Genomic DNA, 22239 nt, shown 5'->3' on the forward strand with positions numbered 1-22239 from the left:
ATAACGCAGCACTCTCTACAGAATTGCAAGTTGCTCTGCCCTTTGGCAAGAAGAGAGGAAGCGGAGCATTCACAGGGGCAGCTAAAAGGAGGGAGTATCTTACAAAATGCAGGTTCTAAGCCAGATTTCAAAACACGCTGATAAACATTTGACATCTTACAGTACTCATGAAGCAATAAATGGAGTTCACAGGGTTGCAGACTTCATTTTCAGGATGTCATTAAATCAGAAAGGTTTCGCTTCCATTCTTCAAATGGTTTTTATTTCCCCAAGCAAAGACATTCAATTCACACAATTATATTTGATGTATTTTTCCCTGAAAAGCTAGGATACAATTACAGTTACCAGTAGAGATACCCTGCTATTTTCTTTCTGAGCACGGGGAAATCTATGGGTCTCCCAGATACTACTGCTTTGTTATATCTAGTGAAAGTTGCTTTTTAATTGGGATTAGTGTACTTCCATTCTTGTATAAAACTACAGAGAGAAGTGAGAGCCATTCAAAATCTGGGCATTCAGCAGAAGCTCCTCAAAAATTCGTACTAAGATTCTCTAAGGTTTTAACAGGATGCTGATTGCAGCAGTATTTGTATGCAATGGATTATTTATTTTCACTAGCAAAGTTGGTCGAACAACTAATAAACCCTCTTCTGGAAAAAGATGATACTGAATTTAAAAGCATTCAGGTTTTTTTTAGCTTGCTTTTACTAACATGTCTTTCACAGATGTCAACCCAATGGCTAAAGGAAACCAAAACATGAATTCAGCCATCAAGGCACAGGTTCTCCTTCATTTTGGATGTGTCACACCTAAGCTTTAGAAGATTAGCCCCCTTTTTAGATGTGCTATACACAACCAGTGTCTTCAGTTTCCTTGTCTTTTTCTGGGGATGACACATTACTCTTTAGTGTTTGAAAGAAGTGTCTTCCTTTTGTCTCTGTCTGTCAGGAGCAGTGGGAAAATAGTTTAATTAAATTTACTTTCCTGGTTCTCCATATCATGTTATGTAAGCACATTAGGGGTTTAAGAGCTTAGTGTCAAAGACTCTGTAATGGGGCTGGCATACACAAATACAACAGTGCCACAGTGAAGCTAAAATATTATGAGAAGAAATCACTGCACAGGCTGCTGACTCACTCATTAATCAGACACAGGAAGAGTCTCAGAGTAACTGGGCAGGAGAAAGGGGACTCAGCAGTGCTGCCAGCCCTACACAAAGTCTGAACTCGCAGGTCCAGCCCATCCACCACATGACTTGGGAACAAAACAAGGAAATCCATCTCTAACTGCTCCTGTATTTCCCAGTGTGCAAACTTGGCTCAGCGGACACAAAAGTCTGAAGCCTGTTTCCTCTCCCTGCCCTTTCTGCCTCTCCCCATGGTCTTTCACTCTCTCACACAACTATATGACTCTGAGAAAAGCAGATTTAAGATGTAAAAACCAAGTGACAATGCACATAACTCATGCTCATGCTGTGAGAGATGACAAAGCTGTGTTCAAATGTGCCAGTACTCAAGAGAGTAGAGAGCTTTCCTCTTACATCTCCGTTCTAGTGACCCAAAGGAGCTAAGCAGGGGATGAGAAGACTGTCATTTCCCAAAGGCTTGCTGCGGCTTCAAGTGAATGCAAAGGCTGGGCCTGCCTGATGTCTGTACATGACAGCACTGGGGTGAGCAGGCAGAGCATGTCCAGGTGAGATATTATTCGCAAACACTCACAGCTGATGTGTGATGCTTCAGCCCTTCTCTGCCTTTGGAAGAGGCTAAGAGAAGCTTGGAAGCCTTTGCAGCAGCTGGCAGCGTGGCATCACCAGCACTGCGTCACTGGAGTGGGAGGCAGGTGAGTGCAAAACAGGCCTGTGGTGGAGAAAAAGTCCTTTTTCCCCTTCTCCATAAATCTGCGTTGCCTGCTCTGTCTCTTGTGTTGACTAGCAGTAAAAGAAAGGGCTGAAAGGGAAATAAGATGTACCATGACCTAAGGGTCAAGCTACCGGCACAGCCATATGCATGCCAGCCCCCCAGGAGAGGGCTGTCTCTTCCTTCACCAGGCTGCCCCTGACAAGGTGTACCTCTGCACCTTCACAGGTTGCTATCTACACAGATTGTCCCCACTCATTTCTAGTTCCTGTCAGTAAGACCTGAAAGTACCTGATCACAGAGTTGAAAAGTTGCAAGAATACGTCTGCACAAACTATCCATAGTAACAGGGAAAAGAGCAGGAAACTAGATAACCAGCAGGTAATTTTATCTACGAGTTAATGTATATGACACATACTGTAAAATGCTAGTCTGGAGAGATCCACTTCTAGCAGGTGGCTTGACAGAGGCTCATCAGTCTAATAAGGCTTCTGTTGGGAATGACATTGTGGCTTGAAGACTGTTTTTTACTTAAGAAACTAGGGTTTACAGCCCTATAAGGATGATTTGCTGAGATTCTGTTTCCTCCAACCAACCCTGCAACCTGGTTTTTGAAACCTGTTATGTGGATATGAGCTGCTGTAAGCTGTTAAAGGCTTGGCAGGAAATTTTAGCATTGCTTCTCTTTGTTCCTAGCTGGTAGTGGAATGATCATGATGAAAGAGCGCTGCAGTGAAGACTGTTTTTTAATGAAACAGAAACTGAAGGATATACAGACTATAGCTCAATGCAGGGGAAAAAAACTGCTCCCTTCAAAACAAAAAGAAAGATCCTCACCCTTGGTGTTTGTGCATGTTCCTGTAATGCGATCAGCTTGAGAAATACAATACACAGAATGTCCACCAGCCAAGCAACAAACCCCAAAATTAAAAAGGATACATTTTAAGGTCATTGATTACCTCATTTTGGCCACTATCTTAATTTTTGTCTTTTGGAATTAATAAACTGGAAGATAGAAGAGCAGAATAGCTATCTCTATTCAAGAGAAATCAATTCCTGTATCGTGAACTCCCTGGTAAACACAGTTCTGTATCAATTCAAATGGTTTGAAAAGACACATGATTTTATACTTGTGTGCCATCCTTCTCAAGGCTGCAGTTAAATGCCAGACTGGGACTGTTATAACACACACAAAATTATGAATGGTCATTACTATGCAAGATGCTTGGAATTAACACTAGCATTAAGAGATTAAGCTGTAAAGATATTGAACCTGTTCAATGATCATGAAAAAAAAAAAAAGAAAAGAATATTTAGCCTTTCTAGTTTATGGAAATTCATCCCTAAACAAAATACTGTGATCATCTACTGAAGGACTCAAAGAACTGACCAGGAATCTGGCACGGAATGACAGTGGTTTATTAGTACTAAGGGTCAAATACTCAAAAGTAATACCCAAGGCTTAAAACTAGAAATCAAAGTTCTGGTTGTGATTCTGAAATTGGGGGATCCACCGAGTCAGAAGCAGTTTGGGCCTAAAAAACATCTAATCTAATTCAGATAATTAGGATATAACATTAAATTACATGTTCATTCTAGAAACAGGCAACACAGAAGATAATCTGAAGTGATTCCAGTGCCTTTTTAAGAACGCAATCATTATAAGAACTTGATAAATAATAATAGTTATTATTATTATTAATTTGCTATTCTTAAAAGCTGGATTGTATACAAACAGCCTGCAAAAATGACCACAACGTTCTATTATTTATTTGAAATTATTAACTTCTGCAGCAAGATATTACTTCTCAGTTCCTATTTTAATTGGAAATTAATTTTATCTTATAAACAAGAATATAAAGCATGCCAGTTGATTTTTTTTTTTGTTCCTCAATTGAATGGTTTGTACACGTAATCAGCAAAGACACTGATTTCAAATCCTGATACAGCATTTGAAATCCATCTTCTTATTTCATTAGCTGAATAAAAGTTCATGCTGACAAAGGCATTTGGATGGTCAAGCTCAGCCTTCGCATTTAAAGGATGTAGGCAGTAACGCAGTTGTTGTAATGAAGATTCACAAAGAGGATGAACAGAAAGGAGAGCTTTTGCCCTGTCAGAAGACATACTCTGATCTGGTATTACAATCCCATAGCCCAAATTTGTTCTTTGATTCTTTCCTTTTTTATTTAATTATTTTCTCTTTTATACTGTCCCCATTCTTGGGAATATATACAACAGGGAATTCAATTTGCTACTCTTACTGTGTGTCCTATAGCTTTTTCTGTCACTCCCAGTTCAGCAAAAAGCTACTTTTGAGCCTCTCAGGCTCTGCAGGGTCCCACAAGAGCCTGTGCTCCCAAAGCCTCAGGAACCATTTAAGTGATTGTCTATTACCACAGAAACCTGGAACGCGCCTGCTTCTCTTGCTTTCTTTACAGCCTCCCTCCAGCACATCCTGGATCCTGACCCAGTCTCTCCAAGGGCAGGATTCCACGGAGTCTATTTTCTACACGACCTGAACACTAGTGGAGAAACAATTAAAAAGAAAACCCAACCTCCAGTCCTCCCCTCTTCCTCAGGTAACTGTGTAACCTTGCTGCCTTATTCTCACGCTCCATTAAAGACATATTTAGAACTACTATTCTTAACAGACCTGTTATTTGGAAGCAGTCTAGCAGATAATGAGTTGCTGCTACTCTTACATGAGGCAGGAATGAACACCATTAAAATGTAATTCATTTACAAATTTAATAAAAAATATTTGCAGAGTTTTATGCTAATTGTCTCATTTTAATCACGCCTTTCACTCTTAATTTAAAAACAACAAAAAAAAAAGGAGTTGAGTCAGATACACTTACAGATGTCCTATTAAAAGATACAATGATGGAAAAATGAAAAGCACAGGAAATAGGACTGATTAAATTTTTGAGTGTCATGCTTTTCATGTGAAGCCTGAGACTTTATCTGAAAGAAAGAGACAGAACTCAGTAATTGTGCTGCTGCTTTCAGAACATTACCCACCTTAGATACTTAAATTAGGAACCTGAATACATATTCAGACAGCTAATTAATTGACTTGATTAATACCTGAATTTCTCTAGCTGCTGTTGACTTACTGGGAATTATGGGAGATCTGTACCCTTAAAAGTCAGGCCAGTTTATCTAGGTCTCAGAGCATGTACTTCATGAGCCTAATTTTGGGCATCTTCATCAGAAAATGCTGGTTCAGAGCTGAAAATAAGCAACCTTCATATTAAACATTACCACTGAATGGGACAAAGAAGTTAGAAATCTAGTCTTGGTATTTGCTAAATATTCAATACAGGTACAACACACAAAATTATTAGTCAGTATCTATAGATCAGAATGGAAAAAAACCAAAAATAATAAAGTATGCAAATAATAAAATTAACTCATCCTCTCTGGAGGTCTGTGCTCCTATCTGGCATGGAGACAGCAGGTGAAACAAATCACATAAACTCTTCTTTCTCCATTGATCTAGACCTGCAAACAGCTCATGGTTTTCAGCATATGGGCACAAGATCATGAGGATTTCAAAGGTACAAGTCAATATCTTACATTTACATCAGACCAAGCACTCCCCATACAGTAGGCTACCAGTCTGGCAGGCACAGAATAGCTGGCCTAACCAGTCTTTTCCCGTTTTAAATTCCAGTGGTTCTGTATGAGTATGAAGACAATCAGGAAATGCATCTAATATTTATCACACTTTAAAACTGTATTGATTTAAGATGGGTTTCAGCATTCTTGCATGATGGTGTGCCATCATGATGATGACCCATCAGCCAGACCTATTGGTTTCCTTTTTTATTATTATTCAAAAGAGCAAACCACTTCTTCCTCACTTTTGTTCTTAATCACTAAATCACTAGGTTGGAAAAGACCTTTGAGATCAAGTCCAACCATAACTGTCCTCCACTAAACCATATCACTGAGCACCTCATCTACCCATCTGTTAAATATATCCTGAGTTGGTGACTCAACCACCTCCTTGGGAAGCCCGTTCCAATGCCGAAAATGTTAACACTGAGGTGGTATTAAGAACACCAATGTTAGCTGTCCGAGTATAAATATGAACACCAGTGTGTCTCACTTCTGCAAAAATAGACCCCCCTCCAAATTTCTCTGCCAAGTTTGCTGCTGGTTTTATGCTTTGGTTTTTAAATAGACCGTATCCCCACATAAGAAACCTCCTGTTCGAAGGACTAGCATTGTGGGACCCCATGGTTGCATGCCAGTGTGGTGGATTTCACATAGGCATCACGAGCAATCGCCGCGCGCCCAACAACTCAGCAGCCATTCAGTTGCTCTCAGAGACCCCTCTTCCTGGCATCAAAGGCAGCTGATCTGGAGCTGAGGAGCAAAGTGGCTTCAGCCACCCTAACTAGTGCCTAGTTGCTCCATGATAAATTTTAACTGGGCACACTCAGAGTTTTTGTTTTAATTTAAGCATAGTTTTCAAACGATTATTAGCAGGATCCACATATTGCCTTGTAACCCTTCCAATATGCAATACATTAATAGCAAATATAAGGGTTGGCTTTATTTTCCCCTTAACTGGTCATATGCCCAAAGCTGTGTTCAAGTACAGCAGCAAAGAAAATATCCAATTTAAAGTGAAGCTAAGATTAGAAGCTTTTGAATGTCGTCTGCATGAGGACAATGCATCACTGATTAGCAGCAAAGTAGAACTAAGCAGATCAGAAGATCAGAAGTGGCCCTCATTTTTATTCACACATTAAATTCAACAGACAAACAAAAGCAGGATTCTTTCAGATTTCAAAGAATGTCAAAAGCATCCATTTTAGCACACCTCCTTTTTTCTTGGGTGTAGCTAGATGTGATAATGTAGAAAAAAAGGGCTATCCAGCCCAGCCAAACACAAGTTGCTAACGCACTTGAGATCTGAACATGGGCCCTTCTGATGTGAATTTTTAGATAAAATAAACCGGGAAAACCAGGCAGAGTAAACTAGACTTTGCAGAAAGTAGATGGTACTCTGCATAGCACGATAGGTAGAGCCCTAATTTTCCAACTCTGTAGAGCTGAGCCTAGATCCAGAGCTAAAGTTTCTTTCCAAACATGCAGGTTCCTCCAAAGCTGGTTTCTGTTGTATGAATCTCAAATCTCTGAGCTGAAAACTTTGGGAATCACCTTGTCTTACACCTTGCTGTGCTGTAGTGGAGCAGACCAGCATAGCTGCAGTACCTGCTTCCATTATTCTTCCCTAGCTCCCTCCATATTAGCAGATTTCTGTGCTCTGCCACACCTCCCAGTATGAGTGGGCAGCCCTATTCTTTGGAGCACACACTTCCCATCAGATTATTGTCATTATTGATACCAATACAGTTTATTCTGAGTAGGAAATTTTGTGGTATGTATGGTTCAAGGTTTACTAGTCAGGCACATAATTTATTGTTCCTTATGCCACTGCTTGCCCAATATCCATTAAGAGGAATTAATTTATTTTAGGAACTCTTTTAGCTATTTTTCAGAAAACATCCTTATGCACAAAGGGTATCCTTAGACATGTAGGACCGTGTGGGTTTGCACCTACCCCTTAGCCTCTACTGTATCTCCTTTACACCTTTATTTATGTGGTAATGCCACCAGTAATGACAACCTGGAAAACTACAAGCTGAGTTTAGAAGCTTTCCGCCTACAGGTAAATGAGAAAATGGAAGACACAATCTCATAAAAGACCAGGTGGGCTGACAGAAGGCCATTGGACTTGTCTTCGTATCAGTTACCTGCATTATTTCATCTGGTTTACTTATTGGCTAAATGCTCATACCCGGGCTAATTGTTCTGATGTGTGACCTGCACAAACAATTGATTTCTTGGAACAAATTAATTAATTTTAGCTATGTGATTTTATCCTTACCACGCTCCTGATAGAAGTTCAAAGCACTTGTGACAGTCTGAGCAGTCAGGAGTGCCTCCCATCCACAGGAGGAGCCCGGAGGAGGCAGAAGGGAACATGGTTCGTGTGTCCTGTTCTTTTGCAGCACTAATGGTTTATTTGTGTAACAGAGAAGACTGAACATCACAAGTCTACGCGCAGATTGTTTTAATCCCAGAAGTGGAAGCTTTGACTGTTAAAACCCACAATGGAAAATGTAGGTGTGAATAGTAGATTCAGAAAATTTTTGTCGTATCTTGCTGTAACACGTATGCGTTCTGCAGACTGTCTCCTATGCTGTTTACCAAGGCATATGTATACTGCTTCTTTCCTTTATTTGATGATGACCTCAATTTTTCACAGATCCCAAAAGAAAAAATATATTTATTGTTGTATTTTGATTGACAGCCTGGTTTAAAAAGTATTATTGGAAATAAAAAATACTAGATAAGCATAGCTGCATTCTTCCAAACACAGAAATAAGCACCTAGAAGCAAAATAAACAAAAACCTGGTCATAGGTCATCTTCTTTGAATAATTAATATGATTTATTAGAGATAAACACATTATTAATCATCCTCTTCCTTAAGCCTTAAAAGCTATCTGTAACCTTATCTGAGAAAGACTACAGCTCTCCTGTCTTACCTGCTGTGTAAGAGTCTTGACTAACAAGTCTAGCAACTACAGTTCTTTCAGAGTTTTCCCGAACAGGCTTCATCCCGGCTACCCATGAAACTGAGATCAGATTCAACCACTATTGTGAGATCAATCCCAGTATCTACTGCCTCATACTGAGGTCAAATAGAGTGACACAGGACTTGACTCCTTCTTCACTGCAGGGACTTAAGTATATAATGGGAATCCAAAACAGGGGTTAGGGAGGGCAAGTCACAGGATGTGCAAGGTACAACACAGCTCAAAAAACTTGTGCCATGTCAGTAGCTTGATTCCTTCTTCAAAAGCTTACAAATGTGCCTCCTATATACTGCTGAGTGATTTACAAGCAGTGACTGACCTGGCAAAGTGTGTGCTCAGGCTATTGTCTCATTATGAGCTTTCTGACATATTGTAGTGAAAGCAGCACCTCCTGTGCATGCTTCTGCCGACGCAAAGTCTCACGGGACAGGTGCTCCATGGGGCAGCCTTGCCGATGTTGAGATTGAAGGAATGTTCTCAGAGAAGCACCTATAAGCACCTCTGACACAGCAGAATGAGCCCCAATAACATCTGCTGGAGCTCATTTGTCCAACTCACATTATAACCTGCAGCACTAAGAACCACTCAGATCAGCTCTCACCGGAAATGCCTTCACGCTTTCAGCACAGCATAGAAAAAACCAAATACACACTCTGGAGTGCTTTGTCCACTGACATGAGCAAATCAGGGCCCCATGTTCTCTCATGTAAATTCATCAAAACTAAGGTGAGTCTTGAGAAAAAGCTCTGTGATTAAGACCAGCTCTGAACTATATTACTGGTGGACTGGCTGTAGTCTGAAAGGTGCATTTAGCCCAGTACAAAACTGTCTAAGGATAGGAAAGGTTACCCATCAGTCTTCTATATTCCTATCTAGTGCAGTAAGTGCAATCAAGGAAAACATCACAGTCAAATACAGGGAAACAAGCATCATGACAGGCATGAGTAGAGGCTCTGTAGATCTTCATTATCCTATGTCAGAAAAAACTCCAGCCTTACTAAATCCATAAGGACTCTGGATGAAATAAAGCCAGTAACCTTTTAATGAGTGAGTGATAAGGGTAGCAAACACTTTGGAGTGCTTTTCAGAGAAATCTCCAGAAGCATTTGTTGAAATTACTGGATTTAGTAGCTTAGGTATAATGTTCCACAAACATTACTCCTGGAGTCGAACTGTAACACTGTGCTGGTCTTTACAAGTCTTGCTGTGTGGGTCTCTGATATCTAAAACACCTCTGACCCATACTCATCTCTTTCATACTTTGGCTATAACAAGCAAGGTGAATGATTCAAACTCTTTACAGTGAAAAAATAATCTATAGTCCCTGCAATTTTGTCTCAAGAAGTATGACCACATTATTCATACCAATGCAGAAATGACTATTTTGGAATATTAAGTCTTCCTCACTAACTCTTTTTTGCTATCATTAATTTTTCTGCCCAATTTGACATGCTATGAAGATTTATTGTGGACATCCAGAACTATTTAGGTGTGATGAAAACTCACATCTTTCTGAGTGAGTCTGCAGATGCAGAAAGAACATGGAAAAAAGACACAACTTCTTAGGACCAAAGTTGACACAGGAATATGGAGGCCATACAGATCCTTGGCAGGTAAACAGCATCCTGGGTTGTACTGATAGCACAGCCATTGGCTGCAGCATGTGATTACCTCCTCATTATCACCACCCTTTATTTTGCATTCATAAGACTAAATCTAGAATACTGCATACAGTTTGTGGGCCCCAATACAGAAATACATCGATAACCTGAAGCCCATTCAGCAGAGACCTATCAACATCAAGAGCTGCAGTCCTTGCCATTTGAGGAGAGGTTGAATGACATAGGCTTGTTCAACCTGGAGAAGAGATGGCTGCAGAGAAAGCTTACAACAGCCCCTCATACCTACAGGGTGGTTAGTAAGAAGAGAAAGGCAGGTGCTTCAGAGTGAAGCACGGTGTGAGGATAAGAGACAACAAGCATAACTTGAAACAAGAGAGGTTCGAACCAGATATGAGGCAAAACTTTTTCATATTCAAGCAGTGGAACACGTTGCCCAGAGAGGCTGTGCCGACTTCACCCTTGGGGGTTTTCAAGACCCCAGTGAATAACACCCTGAGCAACCTCTCAACCCTCTAACCCTGTAATGGGTTAGACTACAGTCTTCCTGAGCTCCCTTTCCAGACTGAGTGATTCTGCGGCTCTGGCTGCACTCAGAGTGATTGTTTATATTTTCTTGGACTGAGATGGGAATCATCAGGTACAGAAATCCTTATGGCATGACCAAGGTATGAGTAAGCATCCTACAGGGAAGTTGGTCTGTGACCTCTCACAGAGAAAAAAACAAAGCAAACAAAAAACAAACACCAAAACAAAACAAACCCCCAAATCACCAACAAAAAAACCTCACAAGCCCCCCAAAAAATCTACATTTCTTGTTCTTGCCCACCACAAATGGGTTCACTGATGAATAATCCTTCTCCTGAAAGCTCAATTGAATTGATGAATGAATCACAATTTGCCCACTTTGTTCCACTTTGCTCTGTTGAAAAATGTCTGCGCTGATCGCCTGCCAATGTATTTTGTTGTCCCAGCAGATAAAATGCTATGAGCATAAGTTCCATAACCAATTTCCTAACTGTCTCTTGTGGTACAGAGGAGTACTCATCCTGGCCAGTTTACATAAACTACAGCCGTTTTATTATTTGCCAGGAGGTGAATAAGGCATCCTGTAAATGAGCAGTTAGACCTCTGTGCAAGCATTTGCATTGCACTTTCTACACCATGTCTGCTTGAGTGTAACTTGCATTTAAGTCTGGCCTATATGGGTTCACCAAGTCCAACACAGAAATATTTGTCACTATAGTTTTGTGGAGAGAAAAACACTTCCATTTGGGCTATTTCTATCAGAACAGGGAGGAGAAAACATCCTATAGGACTGTTGGAAGGGTATGTGAACTTTGTTGCCTGACATACGCAGTTTACCACTTATCTTGCCGACAGTGTACAATCTCCTAACAATCTCCAAAATCCGGAAAAGGCTGAGTTGTCTGATGGATTGAGACAAGCTGTGACTGTTGCTTGGGGCAGTGCCTGAGGTTTTGTACTAAGGGAACTTCATGTCACGTCCTTCCTGAGTTAGGTAGATTCTTAGTATCTCAAATTCAGAAACAGATTTTTTCTGTTAGTGTTAAAATGGTCTGCTCTGTTCTGACTTTTCATCTAAAGGGCATGAAGAATGGTGCAAAGTTCTGAACCTCGTGATCATTCAGGGATCCCTGCAGAGCTGCAGAACATGCTTTGTTTTTTAAAGAATGTAGCTACCATATGGAAAACATTACAAGTACCTTAGTGGCATGGGCAGTTTAAGAACAACTCTGTATTGGAAATGGTTTTGGCCTACTGGATGTCAAGGAAACTACAGGAGAATGGCTGTATACAAATATCTCTCTTCTACTGTGGTGGGTTGAACTTGGCTGGCTGGCAGGATAGAGGGAGAAAATAAAATTAAAAACTCATGGGTCAAGATAAAGGCAGTCTAATAAAGAAAATCAAAGACCATGCACTGAAATAAAGTTAAAAATTTCTCTACCTCCATCAGTAGACAGTGTCCAGTCACTCCCTGGAAAATCCTTATTATGCCACAATTCCTTTGGAAGACAAATGTCTACCCCTCCTTCTCATGCAGAGCATGACATCATGTGGTAGGGAAACTTTGGTCAGTTAGGGTCAGTGGCCTGGTTTTGGTCAGGATAGGGTTAAATTCATTTGTAACAGCGGATGGAATGCTGTGTTTGAGAGTTAAAATGGGAGTAGTGCTGATAACACCCTGATGTTGTTAATTGCTGTCAGACAGTCAAGGACTTTCTCAGCTCTTCATGAGAAAGGAGGGGCGGAGCCAGGACAGGTGACCCAACTGACCAAAGAGAGTATTCCACGCCAGTTACGTCCTGCCCCGGATATCGGGGGGCTGACGGGAGGAAGGCCTGGGGCGGCTCCGGGACGCGCGGTTCTTGGGGACGGTCGGGTTCTGGGACGGCTCTGGGTGGCAATGCCTGAATTGTGTGGTTTGGTGAGAAACTGCATTGTGTATCAACAGCTTCATATATTTTTGCTCTAAAGTCCTGTTAGCATTGTTATATTGTATCTTTCTGTTATCTTAGTAAACTATCCTTATCCCAACCCACGGGCCTCTTATTTCTTGGTTTTGGGGTTATTTGCCCCTTCCTTTTCCCTTCCCTTACCTCTATCCCCCCCCCCCACTTCCCTTTTCCCTGCTCTTTTCCTTTAAGGAGCAGGCAGCTGCGTGGATCTCAGCCAGGGTGAAACCACGACAGTCAGCTTTCCTGGCTGTGTCCCATCCCAATGTCCTCCCCATTCACAGTCTAGTGGTATTTGAGGTGGGGTGGGGGAGTGAAGAGGCAGCTTTGATGCTGTGCCAGTAATAACCAAAACACCAGTATCATATCAACACCTTTCTAGCTACACATACAAAGTATAGCTCTGTGAGGGCTGCTATGGGGTAAGTTAACTCCACTCCAGCCAGACCCTATACACCTGCATATAACAACATTTCTAGATTTGAACCCTATCATGTGGAGGAAGAATATCTCCTATAGCAGAGAGGGAGAAAGAGGGAGAGATGGAAAGAGAGAGGGATAGGGAGAAAGGCATTTGTCTACAACATTAGCAAAGAATGAGTCAAAAATAGCTCCCACACATTTGGCTCCCATCCAAATGAGGAAAGTAAGTTGTTTAATTTTTGTAAGAAGGGGTGATGCAGAAGAATAGTCACTGCAAAAGTCTCTATGATTGTCTTCTCCCAAGAATTTGTGCTACTACTCTGTAGTCCTAATACATCCAGAGAAGCTATATTGAAAATGCAGCCAACAACTTCAGAGCTCGGTGTAATGTAAGAATTCCTGAAGGACAACAGCTGTCCTCTCAGGGATGAAAAGTGGGAATTGAACCAGCAATTCCTGTCATCAGAGAAGAGGGGTTTCTAGGAACCGGCTTTCCCTTTCTTCCTAGAGAGCCTGCAATCCCAAGTTAGTGCTGACTCAACAGTAACAGGGTGTGAGAAATTGCAAATGCAGCAGCTGTAATTGCTTGAGGAGAAGTCCTTGCCTATCCATGAATGCTAAAAATTGAACTTCACATTCCAGTGGCAATTCTGAATAAATCGCTCCAGTAAAGTGATTAGGTTGTATATGAGCAAATTATACTGGGCAGGCAGTAATTGAAGATTCTCAAATACAAACTTTGTAATTAATCTCCTTTTCAAAACGGATAGGTCTAAGGATTTTGAATCTTTTTAATAAGGTATTTGGAGAACAACATTGCCTTTTCTTCTTTTCTTTCTTTCTTCTTTTTTTGCTTCTGGCTGATCCTAGGCAATCTACTGCTGGGTAATTACAAATACACTACGCTCCCCTAAATGTTGATTAAGGGCCTGGAGCATCTCCCCTATGAGGAAAGGCTGAGTAAGTTGGGATTGTTCAGCCTTGAGAAGAGAAGACTAAGGGGGACCTAATTAAAGTTTATAATTATCTGAAGCAGGGGATGTAGGGGGAATCAGCCAGCCCCTTTTCAGTGGTCTGGGCAATGGCTGCAATTTGGAATATAAGAAGTTCTGTACCAACATGCGAAAGAACTTTTTCACAGTGAGGGTGATGGAGCCCTGGAATAGGCTGCCCAGGGAGGTGGTGGAGTCTCCTTCACTGGAGATATTCAAGACCCGCCTGGACGCCTATCTGAGTGATATGTCCTGGGGAGCTGCTTTGGCAGGGGGGTTGGACCCGATGATCATTCGAGGTCACTTCCAACCCCTACAATTCTATGATTCTATAACAAGTATTTTTTCCTTGGCTTTCTATTTCATTATATCTTTTCCTGAGACATTAAGTCCTCAGACATGGAAGATGAATGTGAGTAGTCTTTCTGTCTATGCAGAAGTAGGGGTGTACTTTGTTCTCAGTGAGGACTACCAGTGTACTTCTGGAATACAGAACAGATCAGGACCCAGAGATAGTCGTAATGCATGGTAACAATGTAAATGGACTCCTGGGATCACAGGGGACTCAGCTTTTTCCATAACGCAGGACCCTAGGTACCTTGTTCAAGAATACTGATGGAATACTACAAGGTAAGAGTGAAAGCTATTAGATACAATGGAATTAAGGTGCTCAGTACCAGTATTGAATACTGATAATTTTCCTGGACTGATGCAGTAGTAGCAGCAGTGCTTAAATTTGCAGTGCTACAAAGAATTTAGAACATCATCTGTTGGTATTTTTTAAAGGATTTCAAATATCAGTGTTTATAATTTATTGAGCACCATAGATTCTCTCCTTCAAATTTGAGCATGAAATACTTTGTGAAGGAGAGAAGCAGCAATTTAGACTTCTTTTTTAACAGACAGCTTGTGAAGAAGCCTGTCTCCAAAATTGTGAGAGGGGAAGAAGGCAGTTTCTTGGCACTGTCATACTAGACCTCCTTGGAGAGAAAGTCTCCACCAGCAAGCTTTGAAGCTGTTAGTATTTGAAGTTACATTATTAATGCTACTGAGAGGTCAGATAAATACATGTGTGCAGAAAGCTCTGGTTGTGCCAGACAGTCACCAGTCAGGTCTGTGCAGTTAAAAAAAACCCTTATTACCCCCAAACGTGGTGGGGTCAGATAGGTCTCTTGACTCTGTAGGTATGCCATTATTAGCAATAGATGCCTTGTAGTACATTCCTTTGGTGATTTAAGACTTTTATGACCTTTTCAGTCAAGTCTGAAGGTTATCAGTGGTTTACCACTAAATTTAAGAGCTGACGGCTTCTCAGAAAAGCCTAAAAAGTATCACACATTTTGAGGTTTCATGCAAAAACTTAAAGCTTTTTAGAGAAAGGAAAGATATTTGAGTGTCTGAGTTGTGACAGTTAACAGTCAAGTCTGTCAATGTAGACAAATGTTTTTTGTGTTTCACTAGTACTATTAGAAAGTAGAGAATTCCTATCTCATATCTGATGCCTTGAGAAGCACAGAATACCAGGGCAGGCTTGTAACAGTACCTCTGCAGCACACTCTCCAGTATTGAGTGGCTTCAACCCTTGGATGCCCTACACCAGTTTGAGGTGGTGGGCTGTTGTTTTTTTCATAAAACAAAACCCTTATTGGTTTTCTTCCATTAATTCGTTTAACTGATTTTTGGCTCAAGTACAATTTTAATCTACAGCAACCACTGCCTGAAAACCCATCTATGTATCCTGCTGCTATTTTCTCAGAAATAGGACCTTCGTATTGAATGTCAGCATGAAACCTATTTATGTGAATGGGATGACCAAAACAATGCAATTTTAAGCTTTTCATAAGAAAGGAGGCCATGCATTTCTATTATGCATCTGTCATTCAACCTCACCTTAGTAATTTCTGCCTTTGTTAGCCAATATTAACTCCTTTGTCTGAGCTGAAGAAGTCTCAAAACCAATTAAATATATATAATATAAATTAACATTTTGGTAGAGTCCAAAGTTAATGACTCCTTTGAAGAAAAGAAAGGATATCAGTATAACCTCAGCATTTGTTTAGCCCATCTGTCTTGCCCTTGGCCCCTCAGCACTCAGCTGGGCCGTCCCATGTGCCAGACAGAACATCAGGCCAGTTCTGTGGCGCTGACAGCATTTGGTGATGTGTCTCAGCTGTTAGTAAGAGAACTGGGGGCAGGGAGGGGGAAGGTGACATGGAAGCTGCTGTTAAGTGTTACTAATGGAGAAGGGAGGAACTAGTATCTAGAACGTGTTCAGAGAAGGGCAACCAGGCTGGTGAAGGGGCTGGAGGGCAAATCATAGGAGGAACGGCTGAGAGAGCTGGGGATGTTTAGCCTGGAGAAGAGGAGGCTGAGGGGAGACCTTATCACCACCTACAACTACCTGAAAGGAGGTTATAGAGAGGTGGATGATGGTCTCTTCAGGCAATTGACAGGAGATAGAACAAGGGGAAATGACCTTAAGAAGTGCCAGGGCAGGTTCAGATTGGATGTTAGGAAAGAGTTTTTCACTGAAAGAGTTGTCAGCCTGGAACAGGCTGCCCAGGGAGGTGGTTGAGTCACCATCCCTGTATGTGTTTAAAAGACGGGTAGATGAGGTACTTAGGGATATGGTTTAGTGGAGGACAGGTATGGTTGGACTCGATCTTAAAGGTCTTTTCCAACCTAGTCATTCTGTGATTCTGTTACACTGTGGGCATTCACCTCAGGAAGCACATGAGGACTGACTGAGATTGCTGCTACAGAATAGAGGTGGTGGAGATGTAAAGAATAGGACAGAAATCCATGGGAAGCCAGGCTTCATAGGGTTTTGTTGTTGGCTTTTTTCCCCTATGGTTTCATTTTGCCATAGAAGAGAAAACCTGTCTATGCAGAGATATACTTCTCTTGCTATGAGGTAAGAGTTACTTCTGTCTGCCAGGACAGTGTGTTTTTTATGAGTGCTACTTACTTAGAGGAAACAAATTGCAAATGTTTTAATGGATGAAGAAAAGAAAAGGTGAAGCAAATGACTGGCCAATTTTAAGACACCAATTTTCCTTAAAATTCATTTTTTGCTGTAATATTTTCTGTGAATTTCTCATTATCCAGCTGATTAGAAAAGTTATCTTTGAGGGAAAAAAAAAGAAGTAAATTTAATTTATTCCTGTTTTTGCTAAAAATGAACAGCTATCTACCTTTTACAAGCCATACTACAACCTTGGACACTCTTGTCAGCCTTAGCATAGCCCTTAAACATGAAAAGGGAACAAACCACTCTATAACAGCGCAGAAATAAATTGAGAGGAGGCTGTGCAACCAGTGCCAGACCTACTCCCACCAGAACTGGAATTTATAACTGTACAGTTTGGGGTTGACATTTATCATCAGTGACTTATGCATATAAAAATATAAGCCAAAATGAAATAAAAAGACAAGTCTTTGAAGAGCATGGACTCAAACAGAAAAATAATTGACAAATTACCAGTGCAGTTCTTCTGGAAGTTGAGATTCTCTAAGGGGTGCCCCGGGATGCGGCACTGAAATCTGTGCTGCCAGAACTCAGGAAACCAGGGGTTGCGGGTATTGGTGTCCAGGCGCAGCTTCAGGTAGTAGTCATCAAACGACAGGACCTCTGGAGACTGCAGTTTGATAGTGATGCCTCCATTCGCTTCAGGTTCATAACCTTCAATGACTTCATCTCTGTCTGCCCAACCGTCACTGAAAAGAGCCAAAAAAACCACTTATTACACACAGAAAGGAAATATGTTTTGAAAAAAAACCATCCAGGTGAAAGGCAGGCCAGCTCCCTTGGAAGCACATGAATAAGGGGGAATCTAAAGGTATGTCTAAAATTCAGGCAGAGAGGGAAAGAGGAGAACAGAGCGACGGAGACTTGCAGTGAGCAGTCTGACAGATTTCACACAGAGTCCTCACTAACCCATCTGGAATGATGAGGCTTTATCCTTGTCCCTGTGGAAAAGACTCTCGGGCCCAGCTTCTGGTGTGACTTCTTTATGACTGAAGAGATTGTACCTTATTCAGCCTGCCCTGTAAGGGATGGAAACTGAAAGAAATAACATCAGTGGAAAGGAAATTCAGCCAGGATCCTGGGTGCTTTGCAGAAGCAGTCTCAGCATGCCTGGATCTTACAGCTGGAAGAGTAATTCAAATCAAACATAAAGTAAGAACTGCACTGTGTTTAAAGAGAATAAAATAAGAATACTTGATAAAGTTGATCAACCACACAAAAAGAAAACCACACGCTATTCTTGCACTGCATGGGATTTGTGATAACGTGTGCTTCTGTATGCCTCTTTTTTTTTTTTAAACAAACAATGGCTTTCTATTTTACTTCTCTGTTTATTCATGTAAGAGATCAGACTCTTTTTTACAACATTATTTCATGGAAAGTCTACTTTTAACAGGTTTGAACAAAGAGCTGAGTTTCAGTTTAGTTCTTTTAACAAGACATTCATTGATTTAGCATCACTCTCCAGTTCTTATTAGGGTCCCCTAAGAGCAGTGCTATTATGGTCTAATTTAAGTGCAAATATAAGTTGGTCATTGCTTAATTTTAATATGCTGGGCATGTCAAAAGAGAAATAGATTATTCTGGCACCTCAGATCCGGTTCCATCCACTTAGAATCAAATCAGTGGCATTGCTGCTGTGAAAGCAGGCAGATAAAGCACTTCCACTGGCAAAAAGTTGAAAAAGAAAAAAATGTGACTGAGCACTGAGAGACAAGTGTTTGTTTCACACAGAAGAGGCTTGCATCTTCAACTCTGGACAGCCAAAGTCCTTGTTAGGAGCTTCTTAGAGCCTTGAGGAGAGTGTCAGGTGCATACTGTACCAGCTGAGGGCGTTTATGGGACATTCATCATAGAGTGTGTAAGGTTGGAAGGGACCTTTAGAGGTCATCTAGTCCAACCCCCTGCAGTGAGCAGAGAAATCTTCACTAGATCAGGTTGCCCAGAGCTCCATCAAGCCTGACCTTTAATATCTCCAGGGATGGGGCCTCCACCACCTCTCAAGATGTGCCTGGCATGCCACAGTGAAAACCAGACAAGATTTGAAGAAACACTCTCTGTCACAGTCCTAGTCAAACAGGTGTAAAGTGACTATGCATTGGGCATAAGGGATTTTTTGGTCCCCAGCCACGAGACTGAACAGCTGCAAGATTTAGCTGACATTGATGTTAACTACTGCATCCATGCTGTGAGCAACTGGAAAAAATGGCAGGTGTCCATGGAAATACAGGAAACCCATGTACTGAATGCTGTCCGTACGGGACACTCAACCCAAGCCTCCAGTACAGGAAGTTAAGACATGAGACATTTGTCAGCCCACTGAGTGATGAATATAATTCTTTCATGCAAAGCTGTACTTTAAGGTGGCACTATGCGGTTTCCAAAGCCGTGCAGTAGAACTGCCCAAAATTTCTGAGCCTACAAACCCACTGAACAATGTTTTCATATATCCAAGCAGCATGACATACATGCAAATGGATGTTACATCTCATGTGGTACGAGAGCGGAGGCGGGACAAGGAGCAGGGAATAGATCATGGGAGGGAGTGAGATATGGCTGAAGAGTCCACAGGGGTGGGAGGGTGCAGTATCCCAAAACGACTCTTTATGCCAGGCTGAACCCAGCAGTACCTGCTGTCTCACTTCTTCACACAGCCAGCAATGCAGGTTACTCAGGTCCTGTCCTTGTACCAGTATAGCCTGAATGAAAACCGTGTGGCACAGCCCTGGCCTGACAGCTGCTCCTGAATTGCCACAGGAGTGAAGAGTTCAAAAGCGACAGTTTTTCCATCCCTGCCCCACTAAGCTGCCTTCACTTTTGGAGGAGGAAAGAAGCCACAGCTCATACTCTCTGCATCCCCCCCTACCTCTCACTTCTCCATGTGCTGAGGGCAACTAGTTAAAAGTACAATACATTCTGCCTCACAACAGATCAACAGTCTAGAAAATCCTACAGTGATAAAACCAGGAGAACAAACTTTCTGGATTTCACCAAATTTAACACAAAAACTGGCACCAGAGGGGAGAAAAAGACACAATATTTATTTTTTCTTATGTGGGGGGAAAACAAGCAAGAGGTCTACTCTTACAGCAAAATTAATTGAGTCCTAATTGCATGATTACTTCATTATTTGTCACAATGTTTATGGTTTGCAAACTGTTGACTCAAGCAGAAACATTAGTGAGTCAAAAAGATGAAGTGAATCAGGCCATTTTTTACAAGGCTTTCTAGAAAGGAGGTAGCTTCTCTACTGCTCAAATTCCAGAAGCCAAACATTATTTCCTCTCCCCTGCAAGTTTAGCTTGGGAAATCACTACATTCACTCTGAAGGCAAAGCAGAACAATTCTGTAAAGACCACAAAAAGGGTACTTCAAGTTCTCCAAGGGCAGCTGATGGAAAAGTTCCCCTAAAACAGAACACAGATTGTTACCTAATGATTCTTCGTCTCTTTCTGGCCCCACATGGTTTTTGTTCTCTCTTAAGTTCCTCAAACTGTTAAATCTGTCTGATTACTTTTGTGTGCAACAAAACACGAAGGCAGTGGAATCAGAGAAACAAAGTTCATACGTGTTGAAGTTCATATGGGAGCTTTGATCTACTTTCAAGTAAATTCAAGGAAGCAAAAAGGATTCCTCTGGTCCCTCAGGCAAGCCCTGCCATCCTGGCAACTACAAGCTGGCTGTGCTGAAAGGTGCCCTAAGGGCACTACCAGGAGTTGTGGGAGGATTATCTGAGACCTAAAATCTTGTTATATTCTCTGGCTATAATCCTTTTTATTGTGTATATTCAAATGAATAATGGCTAGAGTTCCAGAGGACAATACCTTAAAAAATTGACATTTCTAATACCGGGCCTCAGCACGATCCTGAAGTCCAGATGACAGCGTGCATGTCAGTGACAGAACCACAAGACCAGTTGTTGATTCAACAGAAAAATGAAATATCATTAAAAAAGGCAGCATACACTATTCTTTTGCTGCCAGAATCTAGTGCTTTCCACCTATTTTCTTTCTTTTATCCACCTGAGTAGCAAATAACAACACGTGCAGCAGTTTTTGCAAAACCATCTCCCTGTGTGCCTTTGCTGCAGATTTCAGGAGGTGGCCTAATATCTAACACCCAAACTGTCTTCCAGGGCTGGAGGTTTTGTGTTACTTTCTGGCCTGGAAACAGGAGAGATACCTTGTGCAACAGCTGAACTGAAGCTCTGTGAGAGGGTTTATAGTGTGAAGACTGAAACAGTAGGGGAGGGACAAAAGTGTGGGTGCCAAAGCAGCAACCACTGTGTTCACTCCCAGGAAAAAAAGAGATAACTGATTTTGTTATGGTTTTGTGATGTTTATCACAATCAAAATGGTCACAGATATACTGCAAGCTACTCTCAGTCCAAGCCGCAGTGTGGTGGCTGACATTCATGATGCCAAATCCAAATGCCAACATTCACTCACAGCAAAAATCTAGTGGAAAGGGAAAAAGCCCAGAGCTCCCCCATCTACTTTCAGAAACCCTAGTTCCCATTATCCCAGGCTGGGTTTGAAGAAACAAAGTTATTTTTTTGATTAACCAGTTCACTATTATGCTGGTGTGGGACAATGGACTTCTAAATTGTGGCTTCAGCATATTAGCCTCTCTGTGTTCTCTGAACTGCGGTTACATACATTCCTGTGACTGAAAATACCAGGAGAAATGTAATGGATTTCCAATTTCCTCTCCTCTTCCAAACATGAACACTGTCAGCTGCTTTTCACAAGGGCTGATGAGACAACCAGCAATCAGGCTTTCTATTTTCATCTCCTCAGGACTTAACTCTTAAACTATGCAGCAGCTCTGCTTCCCCGCACAGCACTCAGAGCATTACTATTCCAGATGCTTCTTTCAAATCAGCAAGCGAGCAAAAAGAAAGCTCCTCATAATAGGACGAGTTGCCCTGTCATTATCGTACAAGGTAGCACCTTTTCATGGCAAAACAAAGGGAACATTTGTCAGCCATGGACACTGACTGGCAATTTGATACTTGCACACTTGTAAGGCTTGATCTGGTGGATCGGAGCTGTAGAGGGCAACAGATTTAGCCTTCTCTATCTGGACGGCTCCACCCTTGGCAGTTTTTTCAACTCCCTTTGTATTAGCAAAGGGAACGCTTTCTTAAGCATTTGGCACTCGTGATAAGGGCTTTTATTGTTTTATTGACCATGTCATAAAAATTATAAAAGAAATTA

At 41.5% G+C, this 22239-nt stretch overlaps 1 protein-coding gene across 2 annotated transcripts in view; it reads right to left on the reverse strand.

The window, feature by feature from the left end:
- The window catches only part of GRM1 (glutamate metabotropic receptor 1), a gene marked incomplete at both ends in the record, with an annotated part of 179475 nt that overhangs the window by 49969 nt on the left and 107267 nt on the right, over nt 1–22239 (reverse strand). For both annotated transcript variants that reach the window (XM_084262542.1, XM_084262543.1), the window contains one exon: nt 17474–17709. In XM_084262542.1, coding sequence (XP_084118668.1) covers nt 17474–17709 — 236 coding nt within the window. The remainder of the gene's footprint in view (nt 1–17473; nt 17710–22239) is intronic.

The sequence above is a fragment of the Gallinula chloropus genome, assembly GCF_964237585.1.
Source record: "Gallinula chloropus genome assembly, chromosome: 3".
NCBI classification, from domain to species: Eukaryota; Metazoa; Chordata; class Aves; order Gruiformes; family Rallidae; genus Gallinula; species Gallinula chloropus.